Source organism: Canis lupus, chromosome 15, assembly GCF_048164855.1.
Source record: "Canis lupus baileyi chromosome 15, mCanLup2.hap1, whole genome shotgun sequence".
In the NCBI taxonomy this organism is placed as follows: domain Eukaryota; kingdom Metazoa; phylum Chordata; class Mammalia; order Carnivora; family Canidae; genus Canis; species Canis lupus.
The window spans coordinates 49,612,491-49,640,064 of NC_132852.1; the positions used below are offsets into that span (position 1 = coordinate 49,612,491).

Sequence of the window (27,574 nt, forward strand, 5' to 3'; positions counted from 1 at the left end):
CAGGAAGAGAACTCTTGAGGACAAGATGGGTTGATCTTCAAAGATGGCAAAGACTGACAATAAGACGAGTTCTTTTCCTCATTTCTTCTTCTGTACCATTTTTCCTGGTGTTGAACATGTAAAATCGATGGAAATATCTGATGACAGCTGTCCAAAATGTTTCAAACTCACATACCACAAAATGGAAAAACAAAAACAAGAACAACCCAAGGGTCATCATCAAGTTTTCTGTTTTATTTAAGATTTTAGTTTTAATTCTGAAGAAAGAGGTACATTTCCTTGTTTTTAGTTTTAGCGTCAGGTTATAACCAGGTTTCTGTTTTCTTTTCTCCTGTCTTTTCAATACTGCACAAACGTCCAGAAACTACAGGGTTAAGTAAAAGCTGCAGGCAAGGAGGTCAGAGATTTGCTCCTGATGGTGATCAGATGGCCCCAGAGCAGTGCTATCTCAGAGTGCACAGTCAGGTGAATTTAAGGTAAAAGAAAAAAAGATTCTGACAGAGGAGAAAGACTGAAGAAATCATTTCTATTTCAGCTCTTATGTTATGCATAGGTATTAAATCTGTGAATACTTTTTTTCTTTAAAACGTCTGGATTTACTTTGAATCTAAAGCCAAAAATTTTTTTTCTCCTTTAAAAAAAAAAAAATCACTTCTCCCCTCCTTATAAACTCTTTAGCAATAGGCCAGTTACTACTACATATCAATTTGTCTTTCTGTCAACTTCCAATAACTTCTCTTGCTTAACGACACAATCGAGTCCTCTCCATCAACTTGCCAAAAGATTTAGAAATTAAATTAAATGAAAAGCATTTTTCCCTGCAATAGTGATAAGTTGAATACAAGATGGATGCCAGGACCACTGCTTTCCCCCCGTGCACTTAGCAATCGCATTTCAATTAACCTGGTTTTCAAATTTCTGCAGTTGATAATGCACTTACTTGACCTTTCCTAAAGATTAATCGTCATTTTCTGCTAAGCAGATTATGTCATTATTATGCGCAACAGACAGACGGTAATTTTCTAAATATTGAGACTGCCCTTTGATTTTTTTTTTCCCCTCCTTAAAAAAAGGCATTTTTAGGAAACATTCAACAGTGTCACTCAAATGCTGGATCAACAGAAACTTTTACAATAAAAACAAAAAAAGATGGTAATGACCCTGTGATCGCATTGCATCTGGGGGTGGGGAGAAAAAAAATTGATCAGGAACTGGATTCTTCAGAACATAAGAGATGAGAAGGGAGCTGTGGATGGGCCAAGAGGGAGAAAACAGGGTGGGACAAATCCTGCATTTTCTAATGGTTTCTCCTCTTTCCCTAATGGCGGTCCAGTGTGGAACTCTGTAGTAAATCTGTGGGGGTTTTGCTGGGGGGTCTGAAGGCTGTCTGAAAGCCTGGGGGTGGGGAGTGAAAGCTGGAAGGATTTGAAGGAGGAGGGTAGGGATTCCAACTGGCTCTGTGCAGAGGGATCTGTGTGCTGAAGGGGGCGCTGTGGTGGGTCTGTGATGGAGCAGCACTGGGGCCGTCCATCTCTGTGAGGGCCTGAAGGGATTTTAGCCAGTGTGGAGGATTGTCATCTTGAAGAGAGTCTAAACTGTTTCCTGAAGTTGCTGGAATACCTGTGGAGAGAAAAGAAAACAAAAGGGAAAATGGTGAGTTTGTGCAGAAAGAACCAGAAATCCAACAAACAGAATTTTTAAGGTGATTCATTTATCCAAAAAGAGAAAAATTAGAGTCTTAGATTCCTTCCAAACAAGACCTTTTGAATGTTATGTTCTTTTTGATCCTCCCCCCTTCCACGGATGATTCATTGTGCCAGAAACCCATGCCTCCTCTTCAACTATATAGACACCGTCCCCCACTGTCACAGAGGCAGAGCGGCAAAACCGAGTCCCCAGAGTTGGACACCGTCATTCCCCAGCTGCGCTTCTCCTTCTCTGACAGGGATACGTAAACAAGAGAGCCTTATAATAGAGAGCTTTATTTTAAAAAGTGGAGTATGTTCCTTTAAAAGGTAAGTCAGATCCTTTTGTACTTTGAGACCTGAAAAATACACACATGCTGCCAGACATGAGCACCTACTCACACCCAAGAACCAACCTAGGCGCCAAGTGCCTTGTTCTACAACTAGGCCGACAGTTAGCAGAGACTGCACGACCCCAGAGAGCGAAGCCGGCCACCCCACGCTTGCGGCTTTGTGAAGAGAAGCTTATGCTGAAGAGACCTCTGTTTTTATTTAATTGGTGCTAAAAACCAAACGGATGGCAGTCAGTGGAGCTGAAGGAGGGAGAAAGTTACCTGTGATGATGGCTGGGTCTGTCCAGCTGCCAGGGCTGTCCCAACTCAGGCTGTCGGTGGTGGCAGGGTTGGACGTTGGTGCACTGTGGTTGGCGTTGGAGGGGGAGGAAGAATTGGGCAGTCCACCAAAGTTGATGTTAATGTTGGGTAGAAGTGCCCTTAGCCCGTCCTGCCATTCCTTCATATTTAAACTCTCTACAGAACTGCTGTTGTCTGGGAGATTTACCAACAAAAAAATGAAAGATAAAAAAAAAAATAAAAAGCTGACGTTAGAAACATATGTTGTTCTTTAGTGGTTAAGTGGGAGAAGAATTATTCTTTCTTTACTGAGCATTTAGGATGGGTTGTCCTAGCGAGATAAACATGGTTAGGATTTTGCTCATAGCTCAGAGCCCCTGAAATCAGCAAGGAAAGACTTGCTCAAGGATCAGGAGAGGGAGCGTCTTGTCCTTCCTTAGAGACACTTCACCATCTTGCGCTGGTAAATCAATAATCCACTTTAAAGACTCCACGCTCAAGAGCACAAGTGAGTTCCAGCTACATTAGGAAGTTTCAGTTAGCGAGGCATTTAGCCAGTTGAGCTGATTTACGCTATCAAGCCTGCAAAGCTCAATACAGGAACTCATTTCTGAGCCCGTTAAATTCAAGAAAAGTCATTTTAGGAAGAATAAACATAAGCCAATAGGAAAGGAAAAATAATCAAGTTCTTCCTGATGATAAAACTGGTAATGCATTTCAGAGGAGAAGGCAGGAATGAATAGACTTTCGAATTTGAAAGGAGTTTTTCCATTAGTCATGAAAGCCGAGGAGGCAGGGGCTAAGCTACCTTTCAGATGGGATTATTTCCAGCACAGTCGGCCTATTCTCTTCCAGCAGTGCTACCGATCCTTTAAAACTCAAGTCCTGGAGTCCTACAGTTAGTTCTCTGGTTCCTTTTATGAATAGTGTATCTTACATGGTAAGGCACTATCAATGTAAAAAAGGCTTTTTATAAATTGTGGCTAAACTAACTTGACCTACTAACATCCAGAATCCACATATTGTAAATAAGTGATTGGAGGCGAAATCGTGAAGCATAGCTACTAGGGTAACTTTTATTGGAAATAGGAATGTAGGTCAAACTATTAACTGGGGTTTTTGAGAAGACCATAGAGAACTGATTAGCAATCACCACATGATGATGATGATGATGATGATGATGATGATGATGATGATGAAGAAGGTGGTGGTATTTTATCAGGCAGTCTATGCTATTTGGTGAATTCAGAATTTTCTTTTTATCATTTCGCTCTGCACCAGTTACTGTTCTATGCCAAATGGTATCACATTTCAGCAAGTGCAGCACTTACCCAACTGACCTTATTTATAAAAAGACAAAAAAACCCACAAAAAAACAAAAAAACCTACAAAAAACCCCGCTGCAACCCAATCCAAAAAAGTCATCCCTGAATTACTAAGATGAAGAAGAGGCCATCTACACCATACAGACAAGTCAAGATAAGGGAGAATGAATTCTTCGAACCTACTTTCCTTGCATGATCAATGCAGTTTCCTAAGGCTCCTCCTTTTGTCTGCATCCTACTTACATCTGCACTGAGCTGTACAGTTCTTGAGGCTCACTCGTAGTCAATTATTATCTCATCTGACCTCACGTTGTGGGGTAGGCAGAGGAGGGGAGAATCATCTTCATTTGACAGGTAAGGGAAATACACTCCTGAATAACTTGCTCAAGATTCCAGAACTGGTATAGTAAGGACTTCAACCCAGACCCTGTTTTTTTTTTGTTTTTTTTTTAAACACCTAGCTCTCTCTCTTGATCTACACCGTACAGACTATTAACTGATTTTTTTTTTTAATGTGTCAGATAAGACCCATGACTAAAAAGAGGCAAAAAAGAAACACAGCAACATTATGGTATGTCCACTGCCCATGATTAGCAGGACAGAGAAATGGTTGGGCTGAAGAAACAAACTGGGCTCTGAAGCCAAGTCAGGGGTTGGAGAGGGGGATTTCTAAATCAACAACGCAATCATCATTTTCACTCTGGCTCTAAGTGCACGAGGCACTAACAAGATCACACCAACAAAGTTCTGAAATACCCTCTACTCCAGGAAGTTTTGGTGGCTGTGCCACATTCTAACCTTTAAAGTAGTCCAACTGTCAGACAGAAAGAATAACTTAAAATGGTTTTCAATTAGCCAGAAACTGAACTCTAAACAAGGAAAGCTTCCCAGGAAGGAAATAAATCCCTGACATAAAAAGATGATGTATAACTACATGGGAAAATTCTGAAGAAGATTAATACTCTTGAACTAGGTAGCCAAAATAAGAAGCCTATGCAGATGATTTGAGTCCCTCTTTTCCACTGAATTGAGAAAAAGAAAATACCCCATAACTCAGTAATACCAATGTTCTCCTCACTTTTGCTTTACATTTAGTGAGAACTGGAACTAAGGAATCCCTAATTTTGCATTAACATAATATTTGCATTTATATAAAGTTTATTTGAAAGTTAATATTGCAACAAAATCAAAAGACATTTGTGCATGGGTAGGGGATATATAGGAACTCTGCAGTCTCCACTCAGTTTCTTTAAAATAGTACCAGAACTTTGACCACTGAACTCAACTTGATGCAACTTCATTTCCCTTTCTTGATACAGGACTTCACAGTGGGGTGCAACTCAGAATGTATGAGTCAGTAGGTCTAATGGAAAAAATACTGGGCTGAAAATTGCAGATGGACTGTGTAAGTCAGCTCTACACTGGTAAGTAATACAGCCAAAGGCATATAAGTAAGTCTCTTAATATCCCAGGCTCTTATTTCATAAGCAGGAGTAACATCTGCCTTACTCTCTTGTAGGAACAAAATGAGAGAAGAGAAAGCAATCTGAAGCCCATTTATTACTTGATAAATGCCTAACAATAGTTGTTTATCAGTACTCAATACTGAACAGACAGTAAACTTTCCAAAAAGCTGAGGCAGGGGACTCCTCACTTGCCAGAAACTGGCTCTGTACAAACACTCTCCTGGGGCATGAAGGGATAACATCCAGCATCTTCACAAAGGGACTAGCGAGTCGACATAAATAATAATAAGCCTTCTCACCACCAAAATATTGTAAAGACAAATAGGATATGGGAAAGCATCTTACACTTTCTACAAGCAGAGCACAATGAAAATCAAGTTTCTGAACATATTTTATATTAGAAATGATACTGTTTGATTTTTAATGTATTAATTGTAGTATAACATACTCAGAACTGTATATTTTTAAAGGATTGCTAATAACATTTAAATGTTTTATAAGGTTAAAAAACTAATTTTAATTTATGATTTTCAAGTATGTACAACAAAACACTATTTTTGGGTCTAAATAATTTGAGGGCAGGAAAGCAGGTCAAGTTGTTTGTCGTGGGTTTATTTTTCAGTATAGAACTCAAAGACATAAAATTTAAAACACCTTCAAGGTGCCAGATATCACATTCTCATATGCCATTGTGTAAGAAGTCTCAGTATACTATCAGTTTTCCTGGGTCAGAATACCACAAAGAAGACATTCTGTTTAAAATTCGGCCAGCTTGCTGATTACCTAACACCCAGTCCGTAACACACTGGTCACCACACACTAAGCAAGTTGACAACTTATAAAACGTATGTGTTAAGACCGCCAAGATAAAAATCAAGGCAGCTATTTGCTGAAGGTGGACAGTATGCAAGGAGAACAAAAAACTTCAATTTTGCCTCTTGTTGCAAGGCGTTTAAAGTTGAGACATTGAGACAATGTACAGACAAGAAAAGTTCAACAACTACAATCTGGAAGAGCAACAGAATAAATGTCACCTGGTTGTATGTGATTAATAAAATGCTATAAAGTTTAGTAAAGAGAGAGGTCATGGAGGCACACGTGCAGAAATGTCTACGGGGTAAACAGGAGCAATTATTCATTCATGAAGTAGTTTTACTTACTGCATAGACACCCTGAGCTTCAAATATCCATAACAGGTTGAAACGATTTTTGGTATTTTTACATAACACTAGACTAGTCCAACTACAAAGCAGGATGTATAGAGAAAGACATTTTTATTCGTAATGGCTCCATAGTTGACCTTGACGCAATGTGGGTTTGAACTGCACGGGTCTATTTACATGTGGATTTTTTTTCAGTACAGCTTTATTAAATATATTTTAACATTTATGGTAAGTATGTTTTAACAATTCTATTAGATATAACATTTAAAATATATTTTAATATTTATATTAAACATATTTTCCCTTTTCGGTGCCTCTAACTCCTACATTGTTCAAGGGCCAACTGTATTATAAGATAAAATTAAGCTGTATCCTGACATCAGATCTTTCACAGAAAATCAAAGCAGGAAAAGATGAAGGGCTTAGGCAAGAACACATAGCACTACAGCGGCTGAGTGGGTTTCTCTCCTTTCTGTTCCTCAGATTAACTGCAATGTGTTAATCATTATGAAATGCAAAACCCTGCTACAGAAAGCAAAACTGGGAAAACCTGATCTTTATAAGTTGTCATTGGTTTCCAGTTTGCATAAAATCTTCACCTGAAAAGACTGATTTTTAAATTCGTTTCAGGCTGCAAAACCATCTCAGGAGCCCCTGGGGAGGAAGCTGAGGGGATAGGGCCCTAGGACAACACATCTTCCTCCCACCCTGCTTTCATCTGCGTCATATACTAGGGTGCCATGTAAAGACTGCATTCAGACAACAATACCTGCTGCTAAGCATGAAGACAGAAGATCTGTAGTAACAATACGGTGAGATAAAACACACATAATGGGAACCTGAAAACAAAAGGCCATCCCAAATATTCGTTTTCTCTAATTACCAGGTCAGGATTTTCTGTTTCCTCTTGGAAATGGGGCCTCTTACCTTCTTTTTGGCACTACGTCTGCAAGGTGTTTTCTCTATCAACACATGGGCCTTATGAATTCAGCAGGCTAAATACAGCTACATTCACAAATCCACCAATTTCTCCACTTTCATGTTTGCTAGGGACAACTGGCCCACATACTCACCTGAGGCTACTCCATTCTTAACTGTAGTCCCTATGGCCAGAGATCTCTCGAATTTCCAGTTAAATTTCTCTTAGTGGTCAAACCCGCCCCAACTGGGCAGCAGTCACCGAGAAGCCCAAGTATGCCAGAGAAGTTTATTCTGCTCTTCAGTTTTTAAGCCTCATCTCATGGTTACTCCTCAAAGCCCAATTGGCAACCTGATCTTATTTCTCAAAAAGCTTCAATCAAAGCTTTGATCTTCCTTTCCTTTACTGCTGTTCCTTACAGTTCAAAGGCTCCCTCCAGTGGCTAGGTTACTTAGTGAAACAAATCTTTCTTGGAACTGTACATTTGAAATTTAGTTCCCATTATGGTTACTCCTTGCCAGTGAAATTCTCAAACACTCGTGTATTTTTAGAAGGACACACCGTCATCTTATCTCAGGCTCTGCTGCCCCTCTCTGCAGCACCTTCCCACCCTACATCATCCTGTTACATATGATTTCCTATCAGTTTTGGATGGCGTGCATCTCCATCAGTTGAGGATTTTAAGAAATCCTCAACTTTCTCCAACTTCAACAACATATCTCGAAGCAACTCAAACACAAATGAACTATGCTTATCTTTACGTGTTAAACCAAACTTTAAAGAGCATACAAAATTTCTCCTACCAGAACTTGACAGACAGATTTATCTTAACAGCATGCTATACTTTTTAGGTGAGCCACAGAAATAATTTCAATTTATAAGCTAAAATTTGCAGGGAAAATGACTATTTTGTGAACAAATTCTTTCAGGTTTGTGATAAAATGTTATTCTACTTTTAAAAAATGACATTCAAATTTCTAGGATTATGCTTATTATTATGCTTATTAACTGCCCCATTTACTGGGGCACAAAATCTTGGATTTAATAGACTTGAAAGTAGAGATGAAACTAAATGAAAAATCCTAAGAACACAAGTGAAAAGAAATTCTGAGAACAGAAGAACTTGAAAAAGTATTAATTAAAAAAACAACCAAATTTATTGTTATTAATAGAAGGAAACAGAAATGACACGAACAGGAAAAGAGAGGCCATGAGAGTCAGCTAAATATGGTCTGGGTTTCCTGGACTCTGCCTTTACTTTGTGCTTTTCTCCCTATCTAGAATGCTTTCCTGATCTCTTCTACTTAGTTTTTATTCAATCTTCCAAAAGTTTAAGTCTTTTCTCTGCCACTTAGATCATTTTAGAACTGCACCTGTGGCTTGAACCACACTCACTGGATAGCAAACTGCTGTGACCCCACTATGGCTGCTGTTCACCCCTCCTCACACCTCTCAACTCCACTGCAGGGGCCAAGGGCATATTTTCTATATCCTTCAGTTTCCTTCTTAGAAACTTGATGGGCCTTAAGATAACTGCTGAATCAAAGATCCAACTTGAGAAGAGCTGAAAAATCACTTTCCCCTAAGAAGCCTGTTTAATTCATATCTGTATAATGCTATGAACCACATCATTCTTTCCAAAGAGATGCAAATCTTTCTGAAAGCAGGAATCAGCTAGGTTTGGGGGCCAAAAGGCTTTTCTGCATGTAAACTGAGGGAAAGGAGCCACTATAATGACGTTTTCAATCATCTTTGAAGTGTATGTGCACTTTTTAAAAATCCACTGCACCAAAATTAAATAAGGAATGCTTGGGTGGTACTAAATGCTCTTCCAGTATGAACAAAGTCCTGTGGGCATAAAGAAGAAAATGAACTAGTCTGCCATCCTGCATACAGAGTAAATGGTGACTTGAGAAGCTGATCTTGAAAAGGACACAGGCATTCCATGCAGAACAGAGAAGAGCAGAAGCAGCCAATCTAAAATATAGCAGAAGTATTTCAAAATATAAGTGGATAGGGTTTTGCACAATGTATGCCTTCTTCTTCTAGAATGTTCCTATAAGTCTGTCCTAGGGGATAATCAGATTATCTACTGAGAACCAGGAAAACATCCAGATGTTGTCTTAGAAGGATTAAAAAAAGAAAGGAAAAATACTTACGGAAAGATGTCTATATATATAAAGCTATATAGAGAATGAGGAAAAAGTACACTTAAAAGTTAATGCAAAAGATAAAATCATCTCAGAAGCATTACAGACTGGGTTAGGTGGAACCTGAACCAGAATGTAAGAGAAAAAGAGCTAAAGGATAGGAGGAGCAAAAATCAAATATAAGAAATCTATAAAATCTGAAATTGGAAGTGCAAAGGAAGCATTCCAGTGAACACAAAACTAAGCACTATGAACAAAACACTGAGGCAATCTAAGGACAATCGAGGGAACTCATCATCCAGGGGAGCACAGAAATGGGGGGTTCTAACCGGAGGTCTGAATTTGCTAGAAGATAAACCTGATCAAACTGACATTCTGACAATCTCTCTTTCCCAAGGTTGAAAAAAGAAGGGAAACATATACTCTGGACTTCTGACCTACAGAGAACTGGTTGGCTGTTGTGAACATACTAGAAACTCTAAGAATTTGTGGCATAAATTTAGGATTTACAGAGGCAAGAAACGAGAATAACTTGGGCTCTTGGATGACAGGCATCCTGGCTATTTCTGCAATTACCACAGTGCATTGCAAATCCTTATATGTTAGCTTTTTTTCTACTGACTATGAGCTCCTCCAGGAAAGAGGCCTTGATTTAATCTGCTTTATATACAGTGAACACTTACCAAACCTGGTTTCAACAAATATTTAATGTTTCCTAAATGACCAGCCCTGAACATTTGCTTCCAGGTTTGGGAGAAAACACCTTTTCCAAAAAAAAGGCTAAGGAAAAAAAAAAAAAAAAAAAAAAAAACGATGCCTCAGAGTGGTCCCATAGTTATAGGGGTCAGTGATTCATAAGCCACAGAAGATGCTAAAATATGACTTTCTGATTATGCAATAATAAATTATTGTAATAAAGAGATTAGGGAGAAATCTAAAGAAATCAGTTGTAACAAAGAGAATCACATAGAACTAGAGCTGAAAAGAACGCTTAGAAAAGATGGATGGAGTAAAAAACCTACCTGTATATAATAAGAGTAATCCTTGAAGACTAAAATCAGAATATATAATGATCTGAAGCTTGTGGAAAATGTTGAAGGTGAAAAAAAGCTAAGTTTGAAATAGGAGAAAATTAAGAAAATCCACTGTTTACCCTGTTTAATGCTAAGCCCTAAAAGAAGGCAAGGCTATGCAGTTCCATCTTCATTTTGTTTCTTTCCATATTCTTCATAAAAAGAGCACAATCCTCAAACCAGAAAGGACAGATTAAGCAATGTGGAGAAGAGAACTTTAAGTCAGTAAAGATGCAAAGACCGTAAAAGAACATCCACTCAATTTAAATGATTTTAAAATCTAGGTGAAAATTGAATTCTATTCCAGGAAATTGATACTCACAGATGTGATCACAAAACCACTGCTAAGATGAGTGCCAGAAAAGGAGAAAATGTCAAACTCTAGAAGCTACATGCTTATAATTAGTTCTTGGGAAAATATGAAAACAGATTTAGAAATGAGTGGCAGGTTTAGCAAGCACCACTGCTCTATTGTTTGCATTTGGGGACATTTTTTAATGGATAATAATATGCAGCATTTTGGCTAGAACCTTAGCTCCCTTCCAACTGAAGTACACAGGAAGGTAAACTTTAATTTTGAAGTGGGACAGGTAGTCATGGAGGCAGCTTCTATTGACAATTGTTTCCCATTGGAAATGTCCTCCTTCTTTATCCCATGGTCCCTTTCTTCTGCTGCCTGCCCAAACTCAAAGACTTTGAAACCAGCTACTTTCCCATCCCACTGACACATCAACTCCATAAAACAAATGGAACAGACTGATGAGAGCCAAAATGCATATCCATAATATCAAAATTATTTATTATTTGGATGGGCTTTCTAGAATATCCTCCTAACCATAATGTATCTTGAAAACAGCAGTTTCTGATAAGTCTTCTGATGGTAAGCTTGTGGGATAAGATGTAAAGTGTAGCACTGGATAACAGCAATATTTAGATGAATTTTTATAGAACTTAAGCTACTGTGTGTGAGCCTAAAAGTTTCTGTGATACTATTCTATTTACAATTGCACCAAAACCAATAAGGTATCTAGGAATAAACCTAATCAAAGAGTGAAAGATCTATACTCTGAGAACTATGAAATATCAGTGAAAGAAACTGAAGACAAGTTAAAGGAATGGAAAGACAATCCATGCTCACAGACTCCAGGAAAGAGGCCTTGATAGGCCTCCAGTCATTGACTGGAAGAACAAATATTGTTAAAATGTCTATAGTACCCAAAACAATCCTATCAAAATACCAACAACATTTTTCACAGAGCTAGACCAAACAATCCTAAAATTTGCATGGAACCACAAAAGAAGTGGCCAAAGCAATCTCTTTTTCAAGATTGGAGAGGCACCACAATTCCAACATCAGGCTATATGACAAAGCTGTAGTAATCAAAACAGTATGATGTTGGCACAAAAATGGGCACATAGACCAAAGGAACAGAACAGAAAATCCAGAAATGAACTCATAATTATATGGCCAAATAATCTTTGACAAAGCTAGAAAGAATATCCAATGGAAAGAAGACAATCTCTTCAACAATGGTGTTGGGAAAACTGGACAGCAACATGCAAAAGAATGAAATGGACCATCTTTTTACAACAAACACAAAAATAAATTCAAAATGGATTAAAGACCCGTGAGACCTGAACCCACAAAAATTCTAAAAAAAAGCACAGGCAGTAACTTCTTTCACATCAGCCAAGCAACTTCCTTCTAGATATGTCTCCCAAGGGAAGGGAAACAAAGACACAAACTATTAGGACTACATCAAAATAAAAATCATTTGCACATCAAAGCAAATAATCAACAAAACAAAAAGGCAACTTACAGAATGGGAGAAGATTTTTGCGAATTACATATCTGATAAAGGGCTAGTATCCAAAATACAGAAGGAATTTATAAAACTCAACCAAAAAAATAATTCAATTGAAAAATGGGCAGAGGACACGAATAGACATTTTTCTAAAGAAGGCATATAGAAGGCCAACAGACACATGAAAAGATGCTCAACATCACTCATCGTCAGGAAAATGCAAATCAAAACCACAATGAAGTATCACCTCACACCTGTCAGAATGGCTACAATCAAAAACACAAGAAATAACAGGTGTTGGCAAGGAGAGAAAAAAGGAACCCTCTTGCACTGTTGGTGGGAACACAAACTGGTACACCACTGTGGCAAACAGTGTTGAGGTTCTTCAAAAACAAATACAGAACTATTTTATGATCCAACAATTGCACTGCTGGGTATTTACCCAAAGGATACAAAAATACTAATTCAAAGGGATACATGCACCCCAATGTTTTTGGCAGCATTATCTACAATAGCCATGGCCATGATATGGAATTAGCCCAAGTGCCCATCAATTAATGAATGAATAAAGAAGATATATACATACATATATACATACAATAGAATGTTACCCAGTCATAAAAAAGAATGAAAGCTTGCCATTTGCAACTACATGGATGGAGATAGTATTATGCTAAGTGAAATAAGTCAAAGACAAATACATACGATTTCACTTTTACTCATAGGTGGAATTTAAGTAACAAAACAAATGAGCAAAAAGGAAAAAGGGGGAGACAAACCAAGAAACAGATTTGTAGCTACAGAGAACAAACTGATGGTTACCAAAAAGGAGGTGGTGTGGGGATGGGTGAAACAGGTGATGGGGATTAAGGAGTGCACCTGTAATGAGCACAGGGTCATGTATGAAGTACTGAATTACTATACTGTACACCTGAAACTAATATTACGCTGCATGTTAACTGGAATTCAAATAAAATTAAAAAATAAGTTTCTGTGATATTGCTTCCCTTGACTCCATACTTTTTAGCAAGCTCAGCAAAACCTACAAAGTTAATTTAAATATGCAAATGGAACCAATTCTAAAGATGACAGAATCAGTAATTAAAATTACAATTATTCAACTAAAAATCTCTAAATTCTTCACACAAATGCTATTAATGTTACTAATAACATTTATCTATCTCTTTATAATCACATAGTTCTTTTATAAGACAATCTTGGAAGATGGTGATACTCTAACCACATCAAATCCAAACACAAAATTTAATAGATATATACATTCAGATTTTTAAAAATGTATTAGGAAAGTACAGGATGAGAGACCTAACCAGCCAGCTATACATATGACAAAAGGGCCTAGCAGTTTTACTCAATAGGCTTATATCTGACAAGTGGGTAACAAAGTTCCTAAAATGATAACATTAAGACCCTATAAATAGAGATCCCTGGGTGGCGCAGTGGTTTAGCGCCTGCCTTTGGCCCAGGGCGCGATCCTGGAGACCCAGGATCGAATCCCACGTCGGGCTCCCGGTGCATGGAGCCTGCTTCTCCCTCTGCCTGTGTCTCTGCCTCTCTCTCTCTCTGTGTGACTATCATAAATAAATTAAAAAAAAAAAAAAAAAAGGACCCTGTAAATAGATGTGCAATGTCTAAATTAGCAATTGCAGGACAATGGGCAAACTGCAAGTGATAACCACTTTGAGCCTCAGTTTCTTCATTTGCAAAATAGAGATGATCCTACCCCATAGGATATTTTTATAAAAGGACTCTGTGAACTGCAAAGGGATATACAAATATATGTATGAATAGTTTTAATGAAAAAATAGATTATCTGATCACATCTGGATTATTAAAGCATGAGCTTTATATTTTAAGAAAAACATTCACTGTCCAACTAAAATATTGTATAAAGGAGAACTAGACTACAGACAGAACTAGAATCCATGGTAAATGTAAAATGGTTGGAAGACCTAAGGATGCTTTATTACCTCTAGAAATTACTAGACAAATGATAACTGCCTATGGAAATATATTTTGGTTTTATCAACAGAAAGAATTCTTTAACAATTATAAGTTGCCCTTAAAAGACTGAATTGTGTGTAGGTGCCTGTTTGAGGGGTAAGATGTCAATACAAACACATATGTATATTCATTTACGTATTTATGTATTTATGTATTTACATATTTATTTACTTATGAGTATCACAAAAGAGAAATTTGAGTTAAGAAAAGTGTAATTAGGGGACATTTAAAAAATTGTGAGAATGTGTTTTGGGGGGACGGTATTGAAGAAACGTGAATGTCAAGAGCTGACCTCTCCAGAATTCAGAGATAAAGAAGACAGAAGGAAAAGGTCTGATCATGGAGTGGAGAGGGGAATCAATGCAGAAAGCCACAATACAACCAAGAGGTAAGTTAGAACTCATGTGCAGATGAATCTGAGTAAAAGCTTCCACAGATGTAACACAAAGCACACCTAGGACTCCAGAAGTAATCAGACACCAATATCACTCTCTCAACCAGGAGCTTTCATTCAATACACATTTTCTCAATCTCTATCTTCTTTCCTAAATGTGATGCCACTCTGCCTGTTGTTTTTTCTTTAGTGGTTCACTAGAGGCTGGCCATTGTGAACAGTTAGTGACAGTTTTTGATTGTTCAGCGCCAATAAAACGCTTTTATAGGGTGTATTAGTTCCTCTTCAGGCTTGTATTCATAACCAAAGTATTTTGCTACCTATGCAGCAAATCCCCATATGGTTATGTATCTACCAGAATTCCAAAGATTTCTGATGTTCATAGTTTTCTAAATTAAAAGATTTCCAAATTTTCTAAAAGTTATTAAGAAACATCAAACCCAGTTTTTATTACTCCATTTAATCACACAGCTCTTATTTTATCAGTGAAGTTCAGTCTCATCTTTTCTGAAAGATGGCTCCTATCTTACGGATTTAAAGCAAAGAAAAATTCCCCCCAAAAGACTAAAATTATTTACGTTCTGAAACATGATACTGACAAATTCTTCATAACCCAGGTATGAGCTCTATTTTTAGAGTATCATTTCAGTTATTAAAACAGTAATTTGCTTTATTTCTTAACATCAGAAAAAATTTCAGGAAATGAAATAGCTTTCTCATTACCTTATACTAAATCAAACAGATATGGGCATAGTTGTGGCGATGTTCGTGGCGGCAAACATTTCCAACCCAACAGAGCAAGCAAGCACACATCTTTAAGAGTTCTTTCTCATTGGACTACTTACAAACCAAGAGATTTTTGTTAAAGTTTGGGATTCTTTAACAAGTTTTGATTTTCAAAACAAGCATGTATATTGTGTAATTTAGCTATTTTAGCTATATGAAATGTGTGATTTATAAAAATAAGACTATTTTACTGTTTCTTCTTCTTTATTATTCACGCTAGGGAAAATTAAAAACTTTTGTGCTTCCAATTCTCAAATGTCTCAATTTAAAAAGCAGCAGTCCTAATAAGAGTACATTCTTTCCAGACCTACAAAAGAGAATACTCCTGTGGAGATGAGCATTTCAAAAAACCCTGATGAATTCAAAGACTTAAATGCTCACCACCAGTCCACTAAGGGGTCTTAGCTTAAAATCATTTAAAATATACATTTATTTAAGTGTTCATCCTTATCTACAATTTATTAGAGTTGGATCTGAAAAAGAATGCCAAAGATAGTCTTGACAGAATCAATTCTCAACCAATGTGGAGCCCTACTGGGAGGGAGGGAGGGAAGGAAGGAAGGAAGGAAGGAAGGATCAGGTGAATACATTCTCAAATTCAAACTAGAAACAATTCTTATTTCACCATATCCTGAAGCTTTATACTCAACTAGAACATTTCAGTGAAAAAAAATTTAAATTCTATTAAAAGTCACACATATTTGCAAAACACTGAATTTTAGTCATATTGTTTAGAAATATTAAATGATTTTTAAAAGAGCTAGAATAACTCAGAAGTTGGGGAAAGTGGATAATACCAGTCTTACAGGGTCAAAAAATCTTTACCAATTCAACGTTTCGCAGTTGCAGTGGTTGTTACTTTACTTCAAAACTCAGACTATGCTTTCTGTTTAAATGCCCTGTTTTAAGAGAGAAAGAAAAATAAAAAAAAAGAAGAAGTATGATCACTTAAAACTAAATGCCAGTTTGGAAATAAGCTGAAGATGGTAGACTGGTTATTGGGGAGGTAACTCGGAGGTGACTGATCACAGAGACTTGAATAAACACTCAGCAGCCAGAGAGGGAGAGCTTTCTCGTTTGAAAAGGGAAAATCAGACCTGTTGGGTAACTTGTAGGGAGAATCATACAGGGGGGTGCATGTTAAGTTCTAGTTGAGAACTCCCTCTCTAATTGTAAAATTTACAGGGGGAAAAGATGATTTTCTTCTTTGTCCAAAGAAAGAAAAAAAAAACAGAGAAGTGAGTACAAGGTATAAGAATAAGACTCATGATGGTCAAGAATTAAAACTTCAAAGTGTGTTATAAAACAAAGGTTGCAGGGATGTACATATGTATTTGGAGATTATGAGATCTCTGCTTATTTTACTAATAGGCTTCATCCCAATCAGCTATCAGTTAAAATATAGGTGATGTCTTGAGAGTTTACACATAACAGCACGGACTATGTTAAAACTCAAGATATGTTGTTATACATATCTGGGTAACAATGGTTATTATTATTAATGTATTAATTAAGGAATACGAAGGGTGTAGAAGTAAAAAGAAACATACCTGATAGCAAATCTTACCCTAAACGAGGGGTTGGGGAGGGTGCCTGTTAGGGCATATATGGCAGTCGTCCATATTTATAACTTTTAATTAAATCTTATATTTTAACATAAGTGGAGCAACGGTATGTAGCCCAACATTCTGCTTAAAGCCAATAAAGAGCTTCCTACTTTGGTTGATGATGTCAAAACTCTGGACATCCTTTACCATTAGCTGGATACTCGATTTATAGATGTAATAAAGGAAAAAATAAACAGCTTCAGGGTATCAGTCTTCTTAAAAATGTCAACATATAAAATGACAACGCTTAAAAACATCCCAGTAATGTTCCAGATCACTATATTCTGCTCCAAAGACACACAATTTCAGTATGCAAGACTTGATAACACAGTGTAAATGTTAGCACAGTCCTTGGGATAAGATCTCACCATATAAGGAAACAGCACAAGGCTACAAAAGTTGATTGCAGTCAGTTTTCCTGCATTTCTTCTTGGAGATGGTGATGGTATTATCATCTTTAAATCCTTGTGGAGCTTTCCCTCTGTTTCATTATGCTGAAAACAACCACCTCCTTGATTGAAACATTATCAGCAGATACACTATCATTTTACATGGTGTAGCATATACAAGACTTCTTCAAGATAAGTCTGAGATGACAGCTTTAGTGTGAGTGTAGTACATCTTGGTGCCATTACTATAAGATATTTTTTTCATTCTGTAATATTAGAGATGTCACCGGTCTAGTGATCATGCATGGTGGTCCTTAAATGCTCTTTGGCACTGTAGAAAAATCCTGGGTAAATTTAATTCCACCTCTGTTTTACTCTTTCAGTTCTGAGGCTGGTAATTAAAGTCCATAATACGAGTACCTGCTAGGTTGACACACACACCCCGATCCTTCACTATAGTACTCCAAGATCACCAGGTCACATTTAATACCAGTTTCTACAACTTACAGGATCTGTGATAACAGTCATCAGTAGATAGACACTTTGAAAGCCTTCAATTCCTTATGTGCACTGATTCAGTTGAAATACCTTGACTTGTAAGAACTATTATAATAATCAAACTGTAAGACACAACAAAGTTTAGAGAAGAGACATATTCTGAATCTTGAAGTTTTCTTCTCCTTGAGTTATGTATGAAGGCAAATTCAGATGATGAGGGCTAAGAGAATTTTAAATTGTTGTTAGAATGTGATTATGGGCAAATCACAATCCTTCTGAGCCCTGTTTATTATTATTATTACTATTACTTGGTCTTTAAAAGGCAGACAAAGAGTATGACAGATTTCAAAGCTCTGAAACTTATTCTAATAGAAGTTTTATTATCCTTTCCTTAGGTTTTCTCAAAGAGTATGACACAGAATGAGTATGCTTACTAGTGAGAGTGAAATCTGGTGAGACAAAGCTATGAAAATATTTGTTCAGATAAAATATGGCCGGGATGAGATAGGCACCAGTATTGTAACCTTGCTGTGTATTTTAAATAGGGTCTTAAGAAAGAAAGGAAACAAGAAAGAAAGAAAAGAAAAGAAAAGAAAAGAAAAGAAAAGAAAAGAAAAGAAAAGAAAAGAAAAGAAAAGAAAAGAAAAGAAAGAAAAGAAAAGAAGAAAAGAAGAAAAGAAGAAAAGAAAAGAAAGAAAAGAAAAGAAAAAAAAGAAAAAAAGAAAAGAAAGAGACTATAAATGCATCATTTATCCTGAACATATAAATTAAGCAGAATATAGCAGGGATAAATACATGAAACGTCGCAGAAAAATAGCCAGAGGCTTTTTCCCCTCTGCTACACTAAGCGGAGGATTTAAATGAAAATTACTAAATATAAACCAATGTGTGCACACACACACATTCAACCTCATACCCATAGAGAGACTAGCTTAATAATATAGCTCTGCTAAGCAAATCATTTCTTACATGATGCGAATCAAATGTCATGAAGACAGAAAGCCTATTATTGCTATTTCAAAACTATTTAAATGGTTGCTTCAAACATTTTTACCTACTCAGGAAAACATGTATCTTTTTTTTATTGAAAACATGTAACCTAAAGCTTTTTTAGCTATAGCTCCTTGCCTTCTTCCCTTTTTCAGAGGGTGGTATATTAAAAAAAAAAAAAAAACTCACAGCTGGAGTGGGTTATTTATTTTGCTATTAATAGTGAGATAATTAAAGTACAGTACTAGATCACTGACTTGTACACTTTAAAGTAGTAAATTGTATATTCTGTGAATTTTACCTCAATTTAACAACAACAAAAAAAGGTACTCGGTGCTTTTAAAAGGCTTTGTAAATTTTATGGAGCGGGGAGGGGAAAGCTTTTGTAGTGTAGCTTTGTAACAGAGCACAACAGTGGGTCTGAATACCAAACAGGAGCTGGAACAACAAAACTGTTCTAAGCATGGTACGTTCCTGCATCAGTTAGGAGCTTCCAGGAACCCTTAGCATCATTGTACGTGTGAAGTGGACCAAGAACAAAGTCAATCACTGCCTTAGGATGTACAGGTCTGAGGGAACCTGGAGAGAATGGACTGGTTCTTTAACTACAACTTCCATCCAGCTGTTTCACAAAAGCTCTAGGTACTTCAGTTCAATTCTCAAGTAGCTTAGATGGCTTAGGTACCTAACAGGTAAAAACTAGATTTCTGTGGAACTCAAACCCAGACTCTCTAAAACACTATGGACCAGAATAGATTCTCTCAGGGAATCTAGAATTCTCAAGAGTGATTCTTTGGGAAAAAGCTCGTAACTAAGGAAGCTGGTATTAAAAGGCTGGTATGTCCAGCAACATACGGTTGCTAAGAATAAGACTCATGGTTGCAAATCACGGAGCAAATAGGAGATCGAAGGAGCAGTGGCTTCTTGATCCAGCAGCATGGTTTCACACCTAGTAGTCTTGAGCATGACTTGTACTTTGAAATATTATCACTTTTAAATGACATAATTGAAATGTCAGCTGACATATATGGATCAAGTCCAGTAAATTTAAAAATATTCTAGTGTCAGTAAATTAAAAGTGCTTCCAAACTAGGCATATTTGCTATTAATCCCTATCCCTGTTTCACTCTATCTTCAGAAATTTTTCCTAAAGGTCACATCTAAATATATAAAATGAAAGAACAGATTAGTTCAATAACTTGTAGGTTTATATCTATTCACATGCCACATTCTCTTTAGGGGCAAACTGTCAAAATATTTTTATATCCTGTTATAATAAAATTCTGAATTTCTCTCTCTTCCACTCTTCACTAATCTACTGCTTTTAATTCCAATTTGCTATATAAATAAAGCAGAAGGACCTGGTACAACCAAATAAGAAGAGCTAGTTCTTTTCAGTTTATATGTATGCTTGGGAGAAACTAGCTCATACTTGCAACATGAGCTCTTCAACTACCAGACCCACTGACTCTCAATCTTCCACATAAGAAGTAACATGTCTACCATCCCTCACACTCACTCAGCTTACCTTTACCTGTCCAGTCTCATCCCTGGCTCTTCCCAAGCTTTCCCTGAATTCTGCTTCCATAATCCCCTACTGTGCTGAGAAAGGACTCTTTATCCCACAGGGGAAGTTTTCCTTTGGGTCATCAAATTACATTTAATGTAATTTATTAATTTACACCTCACCCAGGATTCCCCAAGCGGCATCAAGCTTTCTACAATTCTCTCTAATACAGTGTGCTTTCTTAATCTCAAGAAACGGCTGGAGGGAAAGGGGGTAGAATGAGAGACCACAGGGGCTAGGAAAGCTAGCCTCCTTTCCAACTCCAGCCTTGATGTTAGACGTTTATCTACCATCCTTTCTCTGGTCTCAATCGTCATTCAGCACTGAATGGTGATCACAGTGACCACAGTCCCTAATCTTTCATTCCCTTAAAAACACTGTATCTGTTCTTTGACCTCACCAAAACCTAAAGTCATTGAACTCCCTTCAACACACTCACGTCATTGGTTCTTTCTTGCCTTAGTGGACTCTTCTTGACCACAAGATTATGTATTTCAATGTTGTCTTCTTCACCTTCTAACTAAACTCTCAATATTTGCTTTGCCTTTGATGCTTTGTGCAGAACCAGAGAAACATACGAAACCATACATATTTGGATTCTAAAAGTTTTTAATTTGATCCTTATCTTTACTCAGCAATTCTTGAATTTCGGAGGCATTTCTACCAGGCTCATTCTCAGAAGTGAATTTAATTGCCTTTCTTTACAGAGTCCCAACTCCACTCTTTACCCCTATTCTCACACAATATGCATTTGATAATTACTGATATGAGTCCCTTCCCATGTTCTCATTTTCTCTAATCTCACCTTCTCTTTCCTAGATTTTCTGGTTGTTCTTACAAAGAACAATGCCCTCTTCTCTATAGCTAAGCCCATAACCTAACCTCATCCCAGGAGCTTATCTCTTCCAGGCACTACAGAAATCTGTTACCCTACTGGAATAGCCTGCCTTCTCTTTAGCACTGTCCATCTCTTCCTCTCAAATGGCTCTATATGTTCTGCTTTTAAATATTTATCCATCATACCTTAAAGCGATTAATTCTAAGATCTACCACCCATCTAGTAAGCATCTTGTTTTTCTCTTTCCCTTAGCTTCCAAATGTTCTAAGTAAGTTATCAATGATTGCTGCATCCATAACCTTGACATTTCCTCACGAATCCTAGGAATCTGGCTTCCATCTTTACCTTTACGAAAGTCACATTTTTAAAGGTCTCCAGACACGTAGGCCTTTTCTTAGATCTTATGTTTTCTGGCTTGTAGTTCACAATTTCTTCTCCATTCCTACTACCACTGTTCTAATCCAGGCTATCTTATTTGCAATGCCCAGCAATATACATACTGGGAAATGTTTTCTAAGTGGCCCTAATTTTAAGCAAACACAACACCAAATTAATCTTTTTAAAATGCTACAATCAAGTTACATATTTAGCAAAGAACCTAGATTTCTCTACCATTGACCACATCCATATCAAGACTAAACTATCCTTCCTAGTTTCCAGTAAACTATTGTACACTTATTCCACCTGTATACCTCAAACAAGTCCATCTCCTTACTGTCCTTCTCTCCTAATCACTAGAGACCACTCCAATCTCTGTCTCTGGTTTTTTGTTTAGTCTGTTCTCTTTATTAAATTTCTTCCCTATATCCTCTAAATTTCAGCCATCCTTCAAAATCAAAAAGCCCCATACTTTTGTTATGAAGCCTTCCCCTGAACCAGCTTACATTAACTTTTTTAATTCCCATTTTTACTTTTCTATCAGCATAGCATTTGATTAGTTTACTAAACATTTCATGTGTAAATACCTGCATATATTCCTGCCATTTACTTAGCACAAGGAGACAATGCAGTAGGTACTCATTCGAGAGGAGGAAGAGCACTAAGGGCAGAAGGACTAGCTTGATGCTGGATAACTGACTTTGGTCCATATTTTATAAAAAAAAAAAAAAAAAAAAAAAGACGTCGTTCTTTTGGGTTATCACTTCTTTATAAGATGATCTTTTAAAAACGTTATTGTGTTTTCAATTGTATGATATCCATCTCTTAAAGCCAATTAAGCAGATTTGGGAAAACTTCAAGATCAAATAAACAGAAAAATCTAAAACCTTATGACTCAACAAGATAAAACATCCCCAGTTTTTAATGTATGCACAAATAACACGGTGGTCTTCATTTTGTAAGATTTCTATGCACCTGCAATTCATTCCTTTTTCTTGGCTTTCTGAGGCAATGCCTCTGCCGGAGTAGCTCCCTTATGGACCTGTATCACAGCAGAAGAGAACTCTGGCAATCTTGAAGGTGCTTGGAACACCGTACAAATAGGAACAATGTGAGTAAAAATGTGCACAGACAGAATGCATCCAAATGTTTTCTTTAAAAGAACATATATATAGAAAGCTCTACTTAACACCCAGAACACTAGGAAACATGCGCATACACACACGACTAAGATACTTAAATCAGAATCATGGATGTATGTCTTCCCTACTATTATTTTTTTCACTCCCTTCAAATTATCATGTATTTTAAAATTTCAGGTATCACTACTTAATATCCTAGGTTGCCACTGTCTGAGCGATGAATGATGAATCTCGACCACTACAGCTGTTCTTGTTAAAATATATTAAGAGCTGACTCTACAGAAACAATTTGAGATAAAACAATTTGAGATAAAATTCTGGGATCCCTGGGTGGCTCAGTGGTTTAGTGCCTGCCTTTGGCCCAGGGCGTGATCCTGGAGTCCCAGGATCGAGTCCCACGTCGGGCTCCCTGCACGGAGCCTGCTTCTCCTTCTGCCTGTGTTCTGCCTCTCTCTCTCTCTCTCTCTCATGAATGAATAAATAAAATATTAAAAAAAAAAACAACTGTCACATTCTGTTACCCCTGATGATAGGATCTATGCTTTATTCAACTCTTAAGACCTAACTAAAAAGGTCACTATACAGAACAGGCACTCAAATATTTGACTAATATTTTGTTGTAATAGGGACAGAGTACATAAAAGCACCACCTGGAAAAAAAATGTGACAGTGGAATGAAAAGGAAAATATTATTAATCAGAAAACATTTTCTAATGGAATTTTTAAGAAAATAAAAAGAGGCACTTGACACTCATCATGACTTAAATTATTCACTCCAGATCTCTATTTCCTACAGTGGCACTAAAGCCATTTAAGGTAGCAGCTCTTAACTTCTCTTCCAGGGGTGGGAGGCTGGGGTGTTACCAAGCCCTTTATAAGTCTGATAACTATGGATTTTCTCCCCAGAAAAAAGGGGACAACTGTACATACGTACAAAATCAGAACTTTGCTAGTACATCCAAAGGGTTCTGAACTCTAGCTTCTAAAATCACTGATTTAAGAAACAGACTAGTTACTTTTTAAAAGGATGTAAAAGCATAAAAAGCTTCCCTTGTGCATGATATATCAATCATGTAGGAATGTAACAAAAACTAATCTGGTTTTTTATAATCTTTTCATTCTTTACCATCATTTGGCTTCATCAACTTACTTGCTATGTGAAGTGATACTTTCTTTTATGTGTTGTGTAATTTCTTCTGTGCTTTTAATATAATTAATTACCATTACTTAAAAAAACACACTATATGAAATATTAAGTAAACAGTGAGGCTTATTATTCTAGGTTTACAAGGGCTTGAAATTACAAAGTTAAAGGATAATCTTTAGCTATTCTGTGTGAAAATAAGCTGAAGCCTAAGTGCCCAAGAAGCATTTTCCTCATGTATGGTGTGTGTCAAAATTATGAAGGATGGAGAAGTAGGCAGGAAGAGAGTTTTGGGTTCTAGCAAGTCTAGACAAACTACCTGACAGTTTTTCAACCCTGGCTAGGAAAGAGAAAGGAGAGATAAAGTGTACCACAGGAAAAAAGCATTGTTCAACAGATGTATCTCTTTCTCAACACAGAGAAATAAAGTAAATGGGAGCAAACCATCTGTCTTTGTAAGAAGATCCAGGCGATGAAAGGCTTGCATTGCTGGCTGGAGAAAGCTATGTACTAATAAGCTTCCTTATTGGGAGCCCAAAGCCTAGGAACCTTAGCACCACAGAAGAGACATTACATGGATGTCTTGGCCTCTTACAACAAAAATGAAACCATAATTAACCCATGATAAAAGGCTTCTGTCTAATAAGTCTATAATATTCTATTTGCAGTTTCTAAATTTCTTGTAATGCTGCCCTAAAGTCACTTTTTAATAGAAATTAGAAATTGTCACTTATGTAGAATCTAACAAAAATAATTTAAGTGGCTACATAATTAGTTGTTCCTACACTTCAGTTAAGCAGATCAAAGGATATCTAAGAATAGATTTTAGTTTCCCCACTATACCTATGGACAAAGCCATTCCATTTGTTGTGTTATATCTAACAGAAAATAATCAGACTTTATATATAGAGAGGTAACCTTGAAAACTCCAACATGATATTAAGTATCATTTTGTAATAATGTAGTTTTAAATAATAATTATTATTTTAAATACTTAGGCTTCCTTTTTTGGTATTCACATTACTCTTTTAATATTTTAACAAATAAAGGCATATCTTTTATCACAATTGTTTTTTGAAAACATCAAGAGGAGATCTGTCTTCCCAGATACTTAATTTAGCAGAATATGGTCATGTTTTCTGAATCAGCTTTTATCTGCTGCTCAGAATTGATTTCAGTCTTATTTTCTTTCATTATCAGCTTTAAAATTATTTCAAAAAATTGTGTATTATTCAAAAACATTAATTCATATTATGTCCTAATAAAGTACTTCACTATCCTCAGTGAGCAAAATTACCTACAACTTACATGGCCTAATTTTAGAGGATCCTCAATCTCTTTTTCCTCCACTTTAGTCTCATTCTGGCCAGGTACTTGTAATATAGATTTATTATCACATTTCAATTATTAAACAACGAAGCTTCCAAACAGATATCTCACAGAACTACTGTTTGTTCAATAAAAATGTTACACTACTACGGTTGCTTCTCACATACAATGTTTACCCCATATTCAAGTTTCTGATAAATCAACTGTAAGTTGAAATTCTGTTTCTGAGGCATTTCCTGGTATACTAGGCAGTGCATTAGAAAAGAGATATTGCATTTAGGCTATAATAATTAACCTTCTATATATAATTAACAACCATTCAAAAGAAAGTGCAAATGTGCAAATGAGAGACAACAAAAACAGTTTCTAAACATGTAATGCATTAATATAGGATATAAATCCATACAACTAAAAATAATTGCTGACAACATCCTTCTGAGCATTAAACAACACCACCAATTTTGTTTTATATGTTTTCTTTCTTCTCAAGTACTCAAAGAAATGCAATAGACATTATCTTAATTTTCAAATTTTTCATGAGTATATTAGGATATTACCATTTTTTTTCACAAATCAGAAAACAAGGAACTACCATTATCTTTGCATAATTTCAATAATAGAGCCAAAATAAGAACAATTCTAGCTAATCTCATCTGGGATCTTAATTAGTACTACAAGTTTATTTGTGTGAGTTAAAAATAGTATCACTCATGAGAAACAATGCCAAAATTATTATGCTAATAAATAGTGTTAAAGGCCTAATGAAGAAATACTTTAGCAACTACGAGGTAACACACTAGTTGTAGGCATGAGGAACGTTTATATTGGCTCTTTTGGGTGTATACATTAAATGCAAAATCAGAAAGGAATCATGCAAAAAATCCGGTTGCCCATGCAAGCACCCCAGAGTCTAATCCTCTCCTCTCAGTTCTGTTGTCAGGCCACAGTAGTGTGGAGACTTGTAGGCTGCTGTCCTTGTTGTAATGAATGGGAAGAGGCTGACAGTGGCATGGTCGAAACCTTCACCTCTTCTTCCCCTGTGGAAAAGTCAGTCATGGTCTAGTTATGGGTGACTAGATTTGTTAACAGTCCCTTTAAAAATGATTTCAATATTTGGAATACTGATACATATATAAAATACATGCTTAATGGCTGGAATCCGGGTGTGAAACAAGACATGAATTTTAAAATATAAACTTATCAAGTACCTACAAAGTAGTTACACTATAAACACACCCTTCAATTTAATACTATGTCAGATATAAGAACAAATATAATAGATTTTAGATTTTTATTTTATAAATAAAAGAAAAGAAAAAAAAAAAAAGAGAGACCAGGAAAGCCATTCTTTTCCAAGTCAATTGGACCCCTTTTCACTTCAGATACTTCTCTAACAGTATTTTGGGAAAAAAATTAAAAATAAGTTCACAGGTGTGAAAACATGCTTTTAAAAGGAAAAATGACAAATCCGTGTTTTAAAATCAGAAATTATATTTATAAAAAATAACAATATAAATATTAATTTACCATATAGCATCTGGAAATTCACTGTGTACTTCTGAAGGGATCAAAGGAGTAAAATGATCCAATTGACTGAAAGCGAGATGACTACTTCTAGGTCAGAGAACTATACATGAAAGGAGGTCAGGTCTAATTATAATCAATAATTACTGGACTATAAGTGACTTGTTTCACACATGACTCAAAATCCATTCAAGTCACTGTTAGAATAGCTAATTCAGTAATAAAATTTAAAGAAAAATGTCCTTTCATGAAAACACGAAAAAAATCCAATCCTAAACAGTTTCAAATATTTTTCTAAGCATATCTTAAAACAACAATGCTTACAGACTGAGACTATTATTTGTTTTCCAAATAATTTTTAGTGTTATGGAATAAAAACATCTTGGCAGAGTCCTTTGAAAAATAAATTTGCAAAATTACATTTGGAAATATTTAACTGACAATATGAAGAAAGACTCTCAGCCTTTAGAACAGGTTATTTCATAATTTTCAGTAAATTGGCCAAGATTCTATAAACTCCAAGTACACAGCAAGGAGGCTGTGTAGAAAAAACTTTACATAGGGTTTCTGGTGAGAACATGATACTAATAAGGACTACGCAAGACATTCATTTTTTTTCAAGTTGATAAACTTCATTCTATTTTGTAAGCTATAGGCCATACCCCTGAGCTGGGCCAATTGTCTCAGGAATATATACTAATGATGAAAAGGAATCTGCAAGGGTGTGAGAGCAACAATCAATTACTAT

General features: G+C 36.3%; 1 protein-coding gene across 7 annotated transcripts in view; it reads right to left on the reverse strand.

The window, feature by feature from the left end:
• Positions 1-213: 213 nt before the first annotated feature.
• The window catches only part of CNOT4 (CCR4-NOT transcription complex subunit 4), a 136,928-nt gene continuing 109,567 nt past the window's right edge, over positions 214-27,574 (reverse strand). For 3 of the 7 annotated variants that reach the window (XM_072777334.1, XM_072777332.1, XM_072777333.1), the window contains 2 exons: positions 2,300-2,512; positions 214-1,620 (listed from right to left, as the gene is read on the reverse strand). In XM_072777334.1, the coding sequence (XP_072633435.1) occupies positions 1,319-1,620; positions 2,300-2,512 (515 nt within the window). In that variant the 3' untranslated portion in view covers positions 214-1,318. Of the gene's footprint in view, positions 1,621-2,299; positions 2,513-17,289; positions 26,340-27,574 lie in introns of those variants that run through there. The other 4 variants (XM_072777336.1, XM_072777335.1, XM_072777338.1 and 1 more) reach the window with 2 other exon arrangements.